The 18,110-nt window shown below is 46.5% G+C and overlaps 2 protein-coding genes across 4 annotated transcripts; one reads left to right on the top strand and one right to left on the bottom strand.

Annotated features, from left to right (window-relative positions):
* Positions 1–535: 535 nt before the first annotated feature.
* On the top strand, positions 536–12,553 carry cnot4a (CCR4-NOT transcription complex, subunit 4a). 3 transcript variants are annotated; one of them, XM_088417827.1, is made up of 13 exons: positions 536–745; positions 2,641–2,862; positions 3,590–3,787; positions 3,863–3,948; positions 4,852–4,960; positions 5,051–5,176; positions 5,244–5,368; positions 5,454–5,660; positions 5,748–5,805; positions 5,897–6,149; positions 8,492–8,992; positions 9,449–9,673; positions 9,790–12,553. In XM_088417827.1, the coding sequence occupies exons 2-13, from the start codon at positions 2,689–2,691 to the stop codon at positions 10,134–10,136; spliced, it is 2,409 nt and encodes an 802-aa protein (XP_088273953.1). In that variant the 5' UTR covers positions 536–745; positions 2,641–2,688; the 3' UTR covers positions 10,137–12,553. The 3 variants fall into 3 exon arrangements, with proteins under 3 accessions (XP_088273953.1, XP_088273954.1, XP_088273952.1); XM_088417828.1 differs by having other exon boundaries at positions 2,688–2,862; XM_088417826.1 differs by lacking the exon at positions 536–745 and having other exon boundaries at positions 2,688–2,862; positions 3,863–3,949; positions 4,859–4,960.
* A 1,353-nt stretch (positions 12,554–13,906) lies between these two features.
* On the bottom strand, positions 13,907–18,055 carry wnt2 (wingless-type MMTV integration site family member 2). The gene is made up of 5 exons (XM_088416769.1): positions 17,788–18,055; positions 16,364–16,584; positions 15,754–16,031; positions 14,480–14,750; positions 13,907–14,412 (listed from the first exon to the last, which is right to left on the bottom strand). Exons 1-5 carry the CDS (start codon positions 17,862–17,864, stop codon positions 14,207–14,209), a joined length of 1,053 nt encoding a protein of 350 aa, XP_088272895.1. The 5' UTR covers positions 17,865–18,055; the 3' UTR covers positions 13,907–14,206.
* Positions 18,056–18,110: the final 55 nt, after the last annotated feature.

Raw genomic sequence — 18,110 nt, forward strand, 5'->3', positions numbered from 1 at the left:
TCACGGGTCAGCTTGTGAATGTCACATGCTCAAACAGAAAAAATATGAGCTGTGATTGGGCTTTACCTGACCCCTGAGCAGCTGCAATGTCATTTTTAATCAATGGCAAAATGGCCTCCCCGTAAGATGAATAGGAACAGGGGGATATTACTGCATATTGCACAGTATTAATCAGAATGCTGTTTTTAGACGAGTGAGTTGGCAAAGTACATCTTTTGTAAATAAAATTTGACCTTTGCTTTAAATGTTGATAATCTATCAGGTACCATTTTGTCTTTTTACATTGAAGTCAGCATTACATTGCAGTTGCCCTTAACTCGGTTAGAAAAAAATGGAAGAAAATCTACAAGCGTTTTTAGTATGATTTCAAAAATATTTGCAGTTGTGTTTGCTGGAACTTCCCGGGGGCAAAGGCTATATTAAGTATTAAAAAACTCCGTCTCCCACAATGCACCGGGCCCTTTGCGCAGACTCCCTGACGTCCAGCACTACTCCACTCCCTCCTCCCTATTTTAATGCTAGCTAAGATGGTGGTTTGAGCGTAAATTGTCTCCTCAATACTAAGAAAAGACAAGAGGCAAAAAGACACCTTCATAGCTTTTTAATTAAAACCCAACAACACATCCACGGTTATCCCAAGTGGCCGCTTCGAGGTATTTTGACATTTCACACACATTGGCTCCCAGTCCCCGCCCAATTCGGTGTGACTCTCTTGGAGTGGAATCCTAAGCTAAATACGGACAGGGTAAGTAACGCTAACGTAAGCCAAGTCGCTAAGACGAGCTAACTCGCCTTCACCCTCCCTCAAACCCGCCGAAGACGCCCTTTTATCGCTTCGCTGGGCGGCTGAGTGTCCTCGAGTCCGCTCGACCCCGGCCGGCGTGTCCCCTCGCCGGTGAGAGCGCTGTCAGACGCTTTAACCGCGGTCAAGTTTCGTCCAGCTCCCCGTTAGCATCGGTAGGCCGCGTCCGTAAGCCTCCGCTGTTAGCATCCGAGGCTAGCCGACATGCTAGGCGTTTATCTCCAAGCGAGCTGTCACTATGTAAGCGGGGCAGAACGTCACGTCGTGTAAACCGTTTTATAAAGTAGTTCATATCATTGTCGTGTTGAAACTCCGCTTGCACATGAACTATTTGGATGTTGCAAAGCTTCGCCGCCCACCCTACGGACGCCTTTCCCCCCCTTTCTCTCGCCCTGCCTTCTTATATAAAAAGCAGCTTCCCATTATGCGATTCGTGGCTAATGTTAGCTTCTCCTTAGCGATGTTCAAAAATATCTTTGTCAAAAGGTACGACTCGGAAGGGGTACAATATGATCGGGCTGTACGCCGGTCAAACAATGGCTTGACAACTGCATTGGCAGCATTTGAAATGCTGCTGTTTGTTTTCTTCCCCTTCGTAATGCATAGGTTCTTTTTTGTTGTTGTTGTTGGGTTCACGAATCTGGATCGGAATCCCAAGTTTTGGCAGTCCCATCTTGTCACATACTAAGTAGAGCATGACTGTTAACAACGCGTTATTTATACACAATCGCTGCTGATGCGTATTTGGCGTTCGGGAGCATCGAAATACTGCACATGTTGAAACTGTCAACTTGTGTTTAGACTGCTTCATCCAGGCGGGCTATTCAAAAATTAGCCGCTGCTTCATTTAGTGGGAGGTCATCTCTGAATTGTAGGACTCGACTTACATTACTCGGGTTCAAATCTCTGCTTTGGATTTCCTGTTTCTCCCATATTCCAGAAACATCCATACCATGTTCATCAGATATACTCAGTTTGAGAGGTTGTATCTCTGCTTCAGCTTTCCTGGGTGAAGTTTGCATATTCTATGAGGGTTGGCTCCATCTCACGCCAGACGCTAATGAGGACAAGCACGATAGACTTAAAGGTTGATGATGCGCTTTTAATATTTTTATGCTGAGTGACCTCCCATAGCCCTGCAGCTGTCCATGAGCCTTATTTCACAGCTTTCCACTGTCCTGAATTCCCCCTATTTGTATAAACACACAGGCTAGGCAAGTAGCAGCGCCCCAGCAGCTACACCTGCACGGGAACAGAGAACGATTGAGCTTAACCCATATGCGGTGTATTTCATTGCGTGGCACTCTTCTGTATCATAACAGGACACAAAAAGGACCAAAATACCACATAAGGGTTACATGAATTCAAGGCAAAGTTTATTTATAAAGTACATTTAAAAACAACCTCAAAGAGTTGATCAAAGTGCTGCACAGGCACTAAAAGGCAAACAGGTTATCAAGCACAAAAATCATAATGAAACGGTAATAAAGTCGATATAAAACAGAGTTAAAATAAAGGAGGAAGTAAAACAGACAGAGCCAAGATTACTCATGGAGTGAATGCCAGGGGGGAGAAAAGCAGCGTTTAAAAATGTTCGACAGACTGTGCATCTCTAACCTGGGAAGGTTGATGCTTTTTGATACCCTAACATGATAAAAAAAAAATTCTGTTTTAATTCATCCCCATGCCCCCAAAATGCGATGCACTTGTTTGGCAGTACTTGGCTGGAAAAATAGTTTACATGGGGGTACATCATTGAAAAAAAGGTTGAACCAATGCTCTCCATCACGACTAAGTATGGCCTGGCTTCAATTTTGGTTGCACTTTGTTCTTGGCAGCTGTGTGTTCCGTGACCGTTTCATCGTTCCACCCCACTGCGCCGTAGGATGTCCCATAGCCCCGAAATGAAGGACGACCCCATGGAGTGCCCCCTGTGCATGGAACCGCTGGAGATCGACGATGTCAACTTCTTCCCCTGCACCTGCGGCTACCAGATCTGCCGCTTCTGCTGGCACCGCATCCGCACAGACGAGAACGGTCTTTGCCCAGCCTGCAGAAAGGTGAGCAAGACTGACCTGCAGGATGGACGCTGAAGGTTCTGAATGCAGTGAATACTTTAAGGTGGAAACTTTCCACGGGAATTTGTGGGACTTAATGAATCAGGAATTTACGCACTTGGAAGTTTGGCTTTTATTAGGGAATTTAAATGTATTTTGCATAATCCTGACTACGGCGACCAGATTTCATGCATGCATAATTGAATATCAAAACCACGTTGCCTGAAAAGGTTTTGCAAAGGCGTCAAGGAGAGTCTTGGGGGGGTTGAAAGAACATTCTTCTTGTATTTGCATATCAATTTCATCATTTTATTTTAGGGCTGGAAAAGTATATAAAGTAAAATAAGTGAGTGGCGGAACCGGGTGTCATTTTTGCGTTATGCTGGGTGGTCAGCATCTGCTGAATCTCGCTATATTTACTTTAAAAACGAGGGAACTTTTTGGAAGAAGTAGTCAGTAACATAAGTAAGTAAGTCACTCATTTCAGGCAATTGTGACAACACTGCTTCACTCGCATATTAGAGTGTCTTTTCATTGTTTTATTTATGGCTTAGGCTATTTATACAAGTATTTAACTGTAATAGTGACTATGCTACTGCATAGAAGCCAGCACGTTCCATCTTGAGTGCCTACTCAGCATAAAGCAAAATCCATTGTTATGCTTGATGCCGTGCCGCTCCACTCCGTTGGTGATGTTTGTTTTTTTTTTTTTTTGCTGTCTTTTTTGCAGCCGTACCCTGAGGACCCCGCCGTGTACAAGCCTCTGTCACAGGAGGAGATCCAGAGGATAAAGAATGAAAAGAAACAGAAACAGAACGAGAAGAAGCAGAAGGTGACGGAGAACCGCAAGCACTTGGCCAGCGTCCGAGTAGTCCAGAGGAACCTGGTGTTCGTGGTGGGGCTTTCGCAACGCCTCGCCGACCCCGAGGTGAGCGCTCATATGTAAAAACAATTATTAATGGCGGTGTATGAAAAGAGCTAAGTGATTTTGTTTCACCCACAGGTCCTAAAACGACCAGAGTATTTTGGAAGGTTTGGGAAGATCCATAAAGTGGTCATCAACAATAGTACGTCTTACGCGGGGTCACAGGTGAGTTCATAGACAGCCTATTATTTAGTTTTCATGTCGAATTTTGCGCTTAAAAGATTCTGACTCACACATTGGTTGTGGTGAGAGCTGCCCGATGCTATCCGATCCAGCTCGCAAATGGAACAAGAAAACAAAAAGGATGATTACAGCACCGATGACTAGTAGCGTGTAAGCAGACGTGGTGATCTTGACTTGGGTTTTGCACGCATGCGGTTGGTGCGGAGTTATATATAAACATTTTAAAGTCGATGTGTCTTGGGGGTCATTTGCCCAAAGTGTTCTCCCGAGATGCCGTATGATTGCGCTACTTCCGGTGTGTGCACCTCGGCCACCAGGATTTCACTTTTGTTTGTTTGTTTGTGTTAGTGTGACATGTTAGAAGAGACTTGATCAAGTCATTTGTCTCGCTTCTGGATATAAGAGCAGCAGAGGAGTTTCAAATAGGCTGCTTGTATAGGAGTGCTAATATTGGAGATATTGGCCGATAGAATCTGGTACTGTTTTGTTTTTGGGTGACATCAGCTTGCTGGCTGTTGGTTAAGCAGTTGTTTTTCCACAAAGCGAAAAACGTGTAAACCTGTGAGTATTATTTTGTCTGTGTTGCTGAACCATTAGTGTTCTAGTATTTGTTGCGTACAGTCTTACAACTGCAGCAAGTGATGCTAATTCCGTTAGTCTGTCTATGGCTATAGTCTGTCTATTTTGTTGTGACCAGTAATAGACAATGTTGGTTTCCTGGATTTTCACACTGACTGTAAAGGAGCAAGTCTACAAAGTGCGATACGTTTCGGAAGCCCCAGACTTTCTTTTTGATTTTGTGTTTTTTTCTCGCAAGACAAGTGCAAAAACTGAATTGTTGCGGCAGCTGTCTGTCTGAATTGTCTCTTCTTCATGCTTCCAATGGTCCAGGGGCCGAGCGCCAGTGCGTATGTCACTTACGTCCGCCCGGAAGACGCGCTAAGAGCTATACAATGTGTGAACAATGTGGTGGTTGATGGCAGAACACTCAAGGTAACATTTCAGCGCCGATTTCTCCCGCGGGCCCCGAAAACGATTCCGTCTGAGTGTCCCGTATTTGTAATTCTCATTTTCTTCTCGCAGGCGTCTTTAGGCACAACAAAGTACTGCAGTTACTTCCTGAAAAGTATGCAGTGTCCTAAACCTGATTGTATGTATCTACATGAGCTCGGAGATGAAGCGGCCAGCTTTACTAAAGATGAAATGCAGGTAATGTCATCGGTGGCAGCTGCCGCGCTTTTCATTTGCATTGACTTTATTGACGTCCCGTCCCCAGGCAGGGAAACATCAAGAATATGAGCAAAAACTACTCCAAGACCTGTATAAAATAAACCCTAGCTTTCTACAACCTCCAGCATGTGGAACAGAAAAGTCCAAGAGTAAATCGGGCTTAACACAAAGGTCGGCATTTTCTTGAATCCGGTCCGTTTTCTGCTTTCTAGCGAATGAATGTGATGCCTCACTTTTTTTTTTTTTTTTGCGGCAGACAAAACAGTAGCAATGGCAAAGATGGGTGGCCCACGTTGTCAGGGCATAGCAAACTAGCCAATGGCCTTTCAGAGGACCGCAAGTCCCCTCCGCTGCTAGACTATCTCGACCAAGAGGGTCTCACCTCAGACGGTCTGGATCCGGACCTTGGTCCCGGCCAGTGCACTGCCATGTCCCCCTTCTCCTCAAACTGTGACAGCAACAGGTAGGACAGGCCACATCCTTGCTACGCAAAGCGCACCAAGAGGTTTGTTCCGCTATCACTAATAGACACGCAATACTGTGCCCGCAGCCCCAGCGACAAGCCTTCCGAGTCCATCGCTATGGTGAACGGAGATACTTTACAACAGGTAAAACCGCTTCGGAGGCTTTTGGTGTTTCCCCCCCAATTGAACAAGTCAGACAAGAAATCAAAGGTGTTGTCTCCGGCTCTTCCGGCAGATACCCACAAGTGACTCCCCGTCCCCTCCCCCGGGTTTGACCAAGCCCACCCTGGTGGTGCCCATCAGCGTGTCGGACCTCACGGCCCGCTCGCCCTTTGAGGGCGCGGCGGCCGAGTCGCAGTCGCTCTTTTCGGACAACAGCAATTTCAGGCACCCCAACCCCCTCCCCACCGGTCTGCCCCCGTTTCCCAGCAACCCCCGCAGCTCGGACTGGGCCATGACTCCGGAACCGCACAGCCTCTTCACGTCAGGTAACGCTATCTTTTTTTCATGTCTGTCGCTGTTCCTTGTGGATGGATGTGGGGGTGGGGGGATCATTTGTCAAGGGTTGGAGGTGGTCGCAGCCTGGTGGTAGGGTAGGAAAACCCTGGCAGGCCACCGGGCTAAAAACATGCTGGGTGAAACTGTTGTCTCGCAGTTTTGTGTATGTTCACAGTCATACATATCTCACTTGTTGATTTTTTTTTTTTTCTATAAATCTCCCATGATCATTTTTTGGGCGCATTAATGTTAACGCAGATTCAAATAGCACAACGGCAAATATCGGCTTCGGCCTTTTGGAGAACTCCGATGGGTGATTAATGTATTTAACTCAGTTACCTTCAGGGAACTATTGTGTAACATTTTCGGTTAACTTCAAAGAATTTCTGCTGATCCTGGAATTAATCACCTTTTTTTTTTTGGTATGAAATTTGCTTGAAAACAAAGATAAGTGAAGTTTGAACAATTCTGTTATTCTGAAAATTTGGACAACTTGATTTACTCCAGAGGTGTATTGGGAGCTATTTGCTTGTTTAAGCTTTCATTCAACATTTTAAGATATGCTCATGACACTGTGAGCTCCCTCAATCTTGTTCAAATATTACCACAAAGATAGTCAAAAAATGATTTAATAATTAGTATCATATGAATCTGAAAAGTTGCTAAAGAACAAATGCTTAAAGACGTTTGATTTTGTAGTTTTTTAAAAATATTTTTTGCAGTAATGAATGAATACAAGCTGCAAATATGTTTTTTTGGCCTCCTTGAACATATCGTATTGAGCCTGAAAAAAAAACATGAGACTATTGCTACTTTACAGCAAAGAGACAAATATCCAAAAATCGTTTGAAACATGTTTTGGGTCTTATGTCGGGCCATTATAACGTCAGACATACCCAGCAACTATGAGCCAACACGGTTAACATAACCTCATTTAAAGTAGACATAAACACTTTGGCCTATACCAACCTGTACTGTCGCCCGAAATGTATGTGAAAGCGCCTTCGGGCTCGCGTTGTGAAATGTCACGGCTACGTCATCATTGGAACACGATGAATAGCGGGGGCGAGAATTCGATTTTGGCCCGACCGGTTTATCCTCCGTCGCCTCTAGCCATTAACATTAAGACTTCAATCTAAATTCCTAGTGAGCTCACAATTAGAGTAGTAATAATAATAGAAGTTTATCTGCACGTGCCCGCGTTTGGAGCTCCGTCTCCCCGGCGCCGCTGTTGCCTTGACGCACTTTGCTTTCTGTCGCCGTGCTATCAAATTTACCAAGCAAATCACCGACAGTTGAGAAGGAGAACCAATCCTGTGCTCGTATTAACAACAGTTCTTCGACATATCGCTCCGCTCTTGTACACACGTTCTATCATATGGGCGTCACTGTTCTAGTGATTGAGGCATTGTGCATGCTAGGTGCTTGGCATTCTCAAAACGTTGTGTTCTCAGGGTCTGAAAAAAGGCCGAGTGTCGGATAAAGGGCAATGAAGTGCTTGGAATTATAACCATTTCTTTCACAAGCGCTCGCTATCTGCCTGAATAGTTTGCTTGTTTGGTTGAGGGGGAGAAAGCTGTGTGTGTTGGAATTTGATCTCCCGCTGCTCTTTAATTTCGGGCACGCTGCAGTGAAGTCCTCTACTACGAAACCTGCGTGCGCAAAAAAAATCCCCCATTGTGAAAACAAAACGCATGTGTTGAAGCCTTTCCTTCTTTCTTACTTCCTCATACAATGAAAAAACCCCTGTTGCATAATACATTTTTTCCTGCATTTGCATTGTACTGAAATTCACTATGGTGAAAACAAGCCTGCAGCAAAAGTCCAACTTTGTTTATACTTGACGCGCAGGCACGCATTTTGCACCCCCCCCCAAGTCAGACGATATTCTCCCTTACTCTATGTGGCGGTAAATGTACTAAACGCTACGACTCTATTACGGAGGTGAGAATCCTAGTGGATTTAAATGATCCAAACAGACTTGTCATCCCTCCCCAACATGGTGCTCGCCAGGAGTTGTTTACGTTATTTAGATATTCCTTTTCAGACGAATCATAATGCTGTTTTTACCGGCGAACTAAACTTCCATAAGCAACGGCTCGTGCGCTGTGTTGCCCGTCGTAAAAAATTCCGAAATTTCGAAATAACGTCATTTGACGCGTGGATTTTGCGGAAGCGTCGAGCTCGAACCGAGCTCAACACCTGAAGACGGGCTAAAAGTAATGAAAAAGTTACCGTTTAAAAGACGCGCCCATACTTCCGGCCTTCTTCTGTTTCGTCTGCGCGCTTCCGTCACGCCTAAAATGAACACCCGCGTTTGATCTGGCGGCAGACACGATGCCGGTGTCGTCATCCACGGACTGGCAGGCGGCCTTCGGCTTCGGCTCGTCCAGCAAACAACAGGACGACGACCTGGGCTTCGACCCGTTCGACGTGACCCGCAAAGCGCTGGCCGACCTGATCGAGAAGGAGCTGTCGGTGCAGGACCGGAGCCCCGCCTCCCCGGGGCCGGCGGCCCAGGGCAGGGGTCACGGGCCCGGCCTGCCTCCGCCCAACGGCAACGCCGGCAACTCTCACCACTTCCCCGGCGCCGCGCCCCGCGTCCCCCAGATCCACCACAGAGCCGTCTACAGCTCGTGCGCTTTCCCCGGCGCGCAGTCGGGCCAGGCCGCCCAGCAGCAGCAAGGCGCCAGGCAGCCCTGGATGGGCCTCCCCACGCGGAACCACCTCACGCACTTGAACCACTCAGCCAGCGCTGCCTCGCACAGTCATTTCCTGGACCTCAATCTGCCTCCTCAGCACAGCACGGGTCTGGGAGGGATCCCCATCTCAGGTACCCCCCAACGCTTCGTGCGGCCGTTTTTTTGTGGGCCGGCCGGGCCAATAAAATCATGCTTGTGTATTCATATCACAACATTACTATTAATCATAAAAGTTTCAAAAAATTATGTTTATTTTTACACTTTACAAAATCATCTCGCGGGCCGGATTAAGGCCGTTTGTGGGCCAGGTACGGCCCGCGGGCCGGAGGTTCGACACCCCCGTTTTATTAATAGATGCGCATTGTCCTTAGTGATACAAATTTTCGACGGAAGAGCTAGTAATGAAACAAACGGTGATCCGATCTAGTTGCCGAGTAACATAAAAATACCACTGCAAAATGTAGTTTCTAAGGCTAATAAATCAGACGCCGATTTCATAGCGCTCGGTGGTTCGCCGATCGGATTTATTGATCCCCCAGTTCAACGAGTAGCTACCAACGTGCGCCGTGTGCTCCCCCTCCCTGCAGAAAACAGCGGCTCTATAGAAGGCCTAAATGTGAAAGAGTGGCAAGATGGCCTCCGAGCCCTCCTGCCGAACATCAACATCAACTTCGGGGGTCTTCCCAACTCCTCGTCCTCTTCGTCCTCCTCGTCCTCAAACAGTGTTAACCACATCGGCGGGCCGGCCGGCATTTCACACAGCCTGAGCTGGGACAGCGCGACCAGCTGGATGGACCCCGCCATCATCACAGGTGGGTTGGACCCCGCCAAGGAGACTCCTCCGCGCTTCCCCCTCCGCTCCTTCAAAGAGGCGGCCCGTTGACTCCACCCTCTTTAATTGCGATCTTGTCTCCCTCTTTTGGCGCAGGCGTGCCGGCCTCGGCTGGCGCCAGTTTAGACTGTCTCCAGGACGACAATCCCCCCCACTGGCTCAAGTCCCTTCAGGCGCTCACAGAGATGGACGGTCCGGCGGGCTCGGCGCCGGCGCCCACCCCCCAGCCCCTCCACGGCGGCATCCTGGACGCCCACCACCTCCCCCTCCACCACAGAGCGGCGGCAGCCGCCGCCGGCTGGGCCCCTTACCTGCCCCCCGCCCCCGCAGTCAACCCCATCAGCCACTTCCACTCCCCCCCGCCAGGCTTCCAGACCGCCTTCAGACCCCCGGGACAGCCCGCCACAGAGTTGCTACAGAGTGCCGCCGCGGACCGCCACTGAATACAAAGACTACGCCCCATTTACCCCTCTCATCGTGTACGCCCCCACACCCACTTTTACCCCCCCCCCCCCCCCCAAGTGAAACACATCAATCTGCAGAGTATGAAATATGATTAACAAAGTAACAACTATTCTTTCTTTTGGTCCACACTCTTTTTTTTTTTTTCTCCTTCTACTTTTTTTTTGTTTGTGGCTCACAAATGTTTCCATAATCTCCGTTTGCTACCATCGCCACTCCTTAGAACTAGATCGTGGCGGCGGGGAGAGAAGGGGGGAGGCGTCCAGCATCGCACCGAGCACCCCAAAACTGACAAAAATTCAATTAATCTCAAATGAGGGTCTTCTTTTTAAACAACTAACAACAAAGTGTGAAACCTTATCAGATAGTCGGCGCCGCCAATTTTTTGGAGCAAAGCAAGCTGTGAATGAAGAGTGAGTCGCGACGTGCTTTTAGGGGATTATAGGGCGCAGGCTATGCGCGGGGCTCCCCGTACAAGGTGGTACGACCCCAAGCCCGAGAGGCCCGGCCGCCGGCCCACATTTCCTCTACCGGGGACGTTTTTGCCGAAACCTCTGTATCAGAGGGTAGAGCAGTGCCCGGTTGCAAGGGTGGGTCAAGAAAAAAAAAAAGGGGGGGGGGATGCTGGGGCGTCGGGCCCCCGCGGGAAATGGTGGCACAAATCCTGAGCACGAGGGTTAGACTCCTTACTCACAGTGCCACTGTGTGGCACCTACAGTAGCCTAGCCCTAACACGGACAGCCGCCAAGTAGGGAGAAAAAAAACCAAGAAGAGCGGGAATGATGTAGAAGCCAGGATGGGGGTCAAACCCCCCCCCAACCCCAACCCCGCCCCACCTTGTCGGAAGCTTGCTTAATCGAGGCCTTAACGTGGAGCCAAAAGAGTAGGGGGCCGTATCGTTACCTCGCCCGAAACGTGACATGGGGAGGGGGATTCTTAAATGCATCTTATACTATGGATGAAACCCGGAAAAAACATTCTACACATTCGTGAGATTTACTGCGCGCATAAAATTGAATATAATATGCACAAAATGCAAAACGGTGGCTGCAGAGTGTTTGTGTAGCTATGGCATCTTAGTAGTCACGTTTTTAACACAAAATACAAGTCATCATTTGAACTAGCAAAATACTAGGAAGGGATAAATGAAGCTTCGTAAAGCGCTTGTGATCGTTTTTGACTCCTCAAGGTGGCGCTCTTAGTTCAAAGAGTGGAAATTGAATCCATTTCCATTGGAGTAGTGTTCCGCTTTAATCCAAGAGCACCATCTAGAGGAGTAAAAAATAGCACAGGTGCTTCATGAAGCTTCATTTTCCCTTTGCTACAAAATAATGTTTCCTCACAAAATAATCACTTTTGTCCACAGTATATTAATTGTGGTTACAAAACGCTTATTTATGACTGAAAATTTGGTGAGTGCAAAGTACTAATTCTGGCCACAAGGTGCTCATGTGTCATTACAAACTGCTAATTAGTCGTCATAAAATAATACTTTCCCACTGCAAAAGCACATTTCGGGCTGCAATAGTTATTAGTCTCAACGAATCGGATTAAACATGCACATAAAATGCTAATTTGGGGCCACAAAATGCTAATATATGATGGTGAAATTCAAATTTGAGAAATTGTTAAATACTGCTGCTAAATAATTTGCCTCAGCGAAAAATAACATTTTACTGTCGCTAAATCCCCTTTTTTTGTCCAAAAATTGCTTAATGAAAAGGCCAATATTCTGCTGAACTTGTTGCCAAATGCAAATGAGTCCGTTTACCTGGACTTACGGGTTACCAAATCGAGCTCACCTTAGCTAGTTATCGCGATATCTGACGTCATCAAAGTCAGTGTTTCCAATCACGTCACTGTGAATTCCCAAGCGAACGTGTTTACAAAATAAACGTAAATAAGATAATGTCATTGTTCTGCTCGTTTCCTGACATTTTAAAGTTGAAGTTCAATATCAAGTTTATAACAGTTGAACACCCCCCCCCCCTTAAAATGTCACGTTTGGGTTTCCGTACGTTATTGTGTGCAACTTTGAAAAGTGACGTGACACAACGAAATGTTCAAAACAAGTCCTGTGGGGATCAAGCTTAGCCTCCGCCCCCTCAGCCACATTTTTTCCCTTTCTTTTCGTCTTAATTCACGACCCTCGTTTGCTCTCGCCCCCCCCCCCCCCCCCCCCCTCCGCCGTCCCCCGTTTAACAGTATTGTCTGACTCTAATCAAAATGGGGACAAACCGCCACAGTCGTGAATTGAGTTTTTAACGCAAACGTGAGGAGGAAGGGGGAAACAAAACGACAACATAGAAACAGAAGCTGAGGCGCTTAAAAGGAAGTTCAACTGTCCTCTGCAGGTCTGGAAAATGAACCTTAAATAAAACTGAAAAGTCAAAACCTGCTTGGTGTTTGTCTGCTGTTCATTTCGAGACACTGATAGATTTTGTTATGCTGCACCTTCGGGGGCGTCAGGCTTGCTGAATCTGCTTTCAAACGGAGCTTTTCCTGTACTGGCCCGCAGAGGGCGATATCACCTTTTGGAATTTGTCATAACGTGGCGGTGGCTCAGACACGTCTTTTAAAAGAAATACAGGCACTGAAATGTTTAATTGAAGAAAAAAATCAGTTACTAAAAGGTGTGCGCAGTTGTGCTACCTTCCTTTTTTTGTTTCCTTCTGGAATTTTTACTTTTAATCAAAAACCTTGGAACCTGAACGAGTGGACTTTTTATAGCCACTGAATACAAAATATGTTATCAATATTTCACATCAATTACAAATTTAGATTCACAAAAAATCGAATTACCGTGTTCTATTTTTAAAAAGTTAATGTATTTTTATTTTACAAATTGTAGTGAAAAAACACTTGAATTACAAAATACATAAAATATTACGAAAGTATATATACATGCAGTACCTAGGAATGGAACTCAAACGCTTTACTCATGATTATAGTTCTCGAATAAAAAACATGGAAAGTGCCACTCTTGTACAGTAGATGGCAGTATGCATCCGAACATTGCTTGCATTCTGCCGATATATGCTCGAAGAAGAAAAACAAAACAAAACTGGAACGTTAGTTAGTGAACTCATTACCTTAGTTCCGCTGGCCGACACGTCACAGTTCTTTCAAAATTAACCGCCATGTTGTGGAAGCTTTGTTAAAAGTGTGCTTTTGTGATCGTTGTGCAAAAATGAGTTTGCATAGACATCGCTAAAAGCAAAAATAATATTACCTGCTAGTGCGAACAGCGCCGTACTGTCACGAGGGAAATGTTACACAGGTAAGAAACTTACTCTTTCAATTCTCTCTATATATTTGTTTATGTTGTTTTAATAGCCCACAACATTAACTTTTAAAACGAAAATCTCATTAAAATCGGAGCAAACTGTGATTTAATCTCAATGTTTATGCATTGCTCTTGATGGGAACGCTGCCCCCACTAGCTTAGCCGCTACGAGCACATCGGCTAGCTCGACAAGCTAGAGCACTGGCGCTGCTTAGTTAGCAGGCCGATTGCGAACAAATCAAACTCCACGTCCATAATTGCAAATTCATTCGCAAAATGGACTACTTTAGACTTTAGATTCTTATTATTATATTGGTAATATTATTAAATGTTACAATAGAAGCAATATTTCAAACATGAGCATCATAAAACAATGAAAACTGAATAAATACACTTTAATCCGCAAATTTTAGGGAAAAACAAAACAAATACAACAAAAACGACAGGACTCCTTGTCGTCACGTGACCATATTTGGCAAAAGTGGTCAGTATAAATCACGACTAGTGACAAACTTGTTGAAGGAAGTGGTTGGCATGACCATGACATCAATTACTCCAAATCCACTTAATAACAACAGCGCATACCTATCGTTAACACTAAGTTCGGATGTTCCGGTAGGCTTTCCTCGATCCCCTCTCTCCTTTTTCAATTCAGTTGCAAAGGTTATAGGTCACATTAAACAGGCCAAAGTTTAGAACCGATTTTTCTTGGACTCCTTTTCCATTTAAAAATCAAGCATTCCAACATAGAATTTTGGCTGCGGGTCACGTGTGGTCCTTGCAGGTGCGCACGTCCACCACTTGGTGGCAGTCTCTGCAGCGCACGGCGCAGCACCAATGGAATTTGCACTCGCACTTGGCGCTGCGGCTCACCCGCGCCGTGTCGTAGCCGCGCCCGCAGCACATGACGGAGCAGCCGTCGGCCCCCCGGGACGTGGCGTTGCATCGTCGGCCGCCCGTCCCCACGGATCCTGACGGGAAGACGGCGCGCTAAGACCCGTACTTGAAAATCGGCGTCGGGGTGGGCGTTTTCCGTACCTGCGTCCTGGTCTCGTACGCAGAAGTCGGGGGATTGGTCCGAGTAGACCAGCTGGTTCTTCCCCGGCGCGGCGCGCCCCCCTGCCGCGCTCAAGGCGGTCAGAGCCGCGCCGTACTGGTTGACGGCCACGTGGACGGCGCGCTCGTATCGGCGGCGGAGTTCGTCTCCGGTGCGGCGGAAGTCGGCCATGGCCAGCCAGCAGGTGCGCGCGCTGCAGGAGCCGCTCACGCCGTGGCACTTGCACTCCAGGCTCAGGAGACGCTTCACCGCCTGACGCCCGCGGAAAACCCCCATTGGCACGTGAGGGTCCCGGATTAAACCCGTTCGCTGCCGTTGACGAGCATGTTCGTCAGTCGCGTTTTTCAACGGCAGCGGGGAGTTTGATGACGATGGCAAAACGAAGCCTCGTGAACCATTTTGGTGAGTTCAGGCTTTTTTTAGACCGATTCATCTGGCGAATTCACACTAACGTGGATTTTGTAAACAAAATCGAATCTAACGAACATTAACACCTACAAATTTATGCAGATTATTGCCAGTGGAATGTTTAGCTTCTTTGTTGCGCTTAATGGAGGAAACAGTGACATCTGCTGGAGATTTATGCCCATTGCACTGGTCTTTATAGCTTATATCTGTTTCTGACAACCAGGACAAGTATGAACCTATACTTGCTTTACTTTTAGGTATTAGATACCCCTGAAAGATGCCAATACCAGTCATTGATACTTAAGGCAAAACAATTTTTTCTTGCCAGTAGTGGGCGCTAGTGATGAGAAAATGAAGTCCAATGAACCATGTTGAAATATTTCGCTCTTCTCAATGGAAACTGTTGGTTCAAAGATGCAATGGGAATTGAATACAATTCCAATAGCACCATCCACTGAAGTAAAAAAAAACAAGGCTTCGTTTCCCCACTGCTTGATGAAACACTGCGTACGCAGGCAAGAGATCCGTGTTAAAAACTCTGGTGCTAACATGGTGCCCTATTTTTTTAAGTTGACTTACCCAACTCGGTCGACTTTTCTACCCAGCCCTAATTTTTTCTCCATATGGCTCCGCCCTAGATAGTAGTGAATGAGTTGAGGCCTTGTAACACCAAGGTGGATTTCCTACACCCACGTTCTTGTAGTGATGATTGGTCCAAACGAAATGACACTACGCTACCCTTTTCGTCTTTCATTTCAGTTATTGTCCCCAAAGCGAAATTTATCTTTTGACTATTTATTACAAGAAATGGCTCGTAGAAAAGATGTGCGGGAGAGGCTCGACTGACCTTGCGCCCGGCCCGGTTGTTGTGGAGGTTGATGAGCGCCCGTGCGTCGGGCTCCTTCCTCTCCTTGGCGTCCACAAAAGCGTGCCCGAAACGGGCGGCGTGCTCCACGTGGTCGCTGCAGCCGCCCCAGTGGAAGGAACCGGCCCGGTCGCGCCAGGAGCCCGTCTTGCGTGGGTCGCATGAGCACGAGTCCAATTCGCCGCGGCTGCACGCCCGCGCCAGCGTGTGCACCGCCCCCGCCGATGAGATGGCGTAGATGAAGGCCACCTCGCGGCTGCCTGAGGGGGGCGCCGCAGCAAGACAGAGACTACGTACTCCATTATTCTTATCGCCGGAATGGGATTTGAAGCATGTTATAAATTTAGTTCATTCTTTTAAAGTTATACATTTATTGACCGTGATTTAATCGGTCTGGCCCAAGCACTGTTCTAAAGCGCTTGCTGTTAGCACCCTCTTTTGGTGGAAAGCTGCCACTGCACTGGTAGTTTCCAAATTAGGGGCACGTCTCATTAGGTTTCGCCGCAGCGATTACGAGGATACTTTTGACAGCATTTGGCCTTCTTGATGCATCCGGATAATCGGAAGACGGGAACTGGAATTCCGTACTCACCGCGTAGCAGCAAGCGTCCAAACAGGCTGTGATCGCGCGCGACCGTGTTGCAGTTCCAGCGGTGGTTGCGAAACTGGTGCTGGCACTCGGCGATCCAGTCCCGCACGCCGGCGCCGATGGCTTGCATCACCCGTGGGTGCTGGCGGCACAGCCGGCGCTGCTCGCTCACGAGACCCGGGATGTTGTCGCACATCACGCGAGAGCCCAGGCTGCTCATGTACCTGTTGGGTGGACAACCGGACGGTAGCTAAACGGGCTCCGCACAAAAGGCGAAAAACAAAAACAAAAAAAAAAATCCCAAAGGAAGCTTGAGTATTTATTTCATCATCATTTTTATGTCTTGTCAGTTTTGAAAGTTCCTGCATTATTTTTGAAGTTGGCAGTGGTAAATAATTAAATAATTAGTTAAATAATTCCTTCCATTATGTTGATGTGCAGTATTTTAATTTTTTAAAACCGGTAGAAATTAAATACTTTCACGTATCATGTACACACACACACACACACACACACACACACACACACATATGAATGTATATACACACACACATATGAATGTATATACACAAACACATTAAGAATGGGCACATACTGATAGCAAGTATTTCAAGGTATTGGCACTTAGCTTGCAGTTTTATGATCAAATTACAGGTTAGTAGAAGAGAAGAAAATTGTCATTACTGTAATTATATTCAAATGTAAAAATACATCTCTTAAAACTAGTGATTTCGACTTAGCAACTTTCAACGTTGCAGGAATTACTTATTGAGCTAACTCCATGTATAATATGATTTGAAAAGGACTTAAGTGTAGAATTAGAATGAGTCAGCAATTTTTTTGAGAATGCATCTCACACACATATCGCATGTGTGTGTATATCTATCTATCTATCTATCTATCTATCTATCTATCTATCTATCTATGGGTTCCATTTTTTGAGGTTCCACAATACAAGCTCAATCACAATAATAAATTAAAAAAAAAAGCTATAATCATCATAATCACTTAAATCTTTATATAGATCCTTTCATGGTTAGAAAACATTGCTGTAACAAGTGAGGACGAGATGTGTCTGTGTATTTAGCTTCACGTCCCCGTGAGGAATAAATAATTGAGAGGCTGACAGTAGACGTGCGTGATTATCGCGAGAGGTGTTGAAATGTTTGCCGTGAAGGGAAAAAGCAGCAAGGGACCGGTCGAGACTTGTGAAGACGTCTTAAAGGCTTTCATGGGAGAAAAAGAAAGGACAGCAAGACCATTTGATAACTTTAGTATATTCATATTCCAAAAATAAGATGCAAAAGACAAACGCGATGTCTTGAACCTGCACAGTCATGAAAAAAAAAAAAAACCATGACGAGCAAAACCTGCAGAAAGGCGTCCTTATAAATGACTTTTTACGCGACACGAAAATTTCAACTCACCACCAAGACGCGTCGACTCTCAGCGCACACACGGTCACGCACACGCACCAACATAGTCCGCACGCCAAGGCGTTCATGTCCGCTGGCTCGACGCAAGGAGCATGTCCGCCGGGAGCGCAAGTGGCAAATGAGAGGCGGCGGCGGCGGCGGCGCGGGGCGGGAGGCACCAGCGCCTCGTCTTCACCTTTCTCTGCAATGATTTGATCGCAACAATTTCCTGACTCGCTTGATAGGGTTAGGGTTGGGGTTTTTGCGCCCACCGCATATATTTCTGTTCACAATATTATATATCGTTATTTTTTTCAAAACTAGTATATTTGGCT

The sequence above is a fragment of the Hippichthys cyanospilos genome, chromosome 6, assembly GCF_059441005.1.
Source record: "Hippichthys cyanospilos isolate Australia breed blue-spotted pipefish chromosome 6, RoL_Hcya_1.0, whole genome shotgun sequence".
Lineage (NCBI taxonomy): Eukaryota > Metazoa > Chordata > Actinopteri > Syngnathiformes > Syngnathidae > Hippichthys > Hippichthys cyanospilos.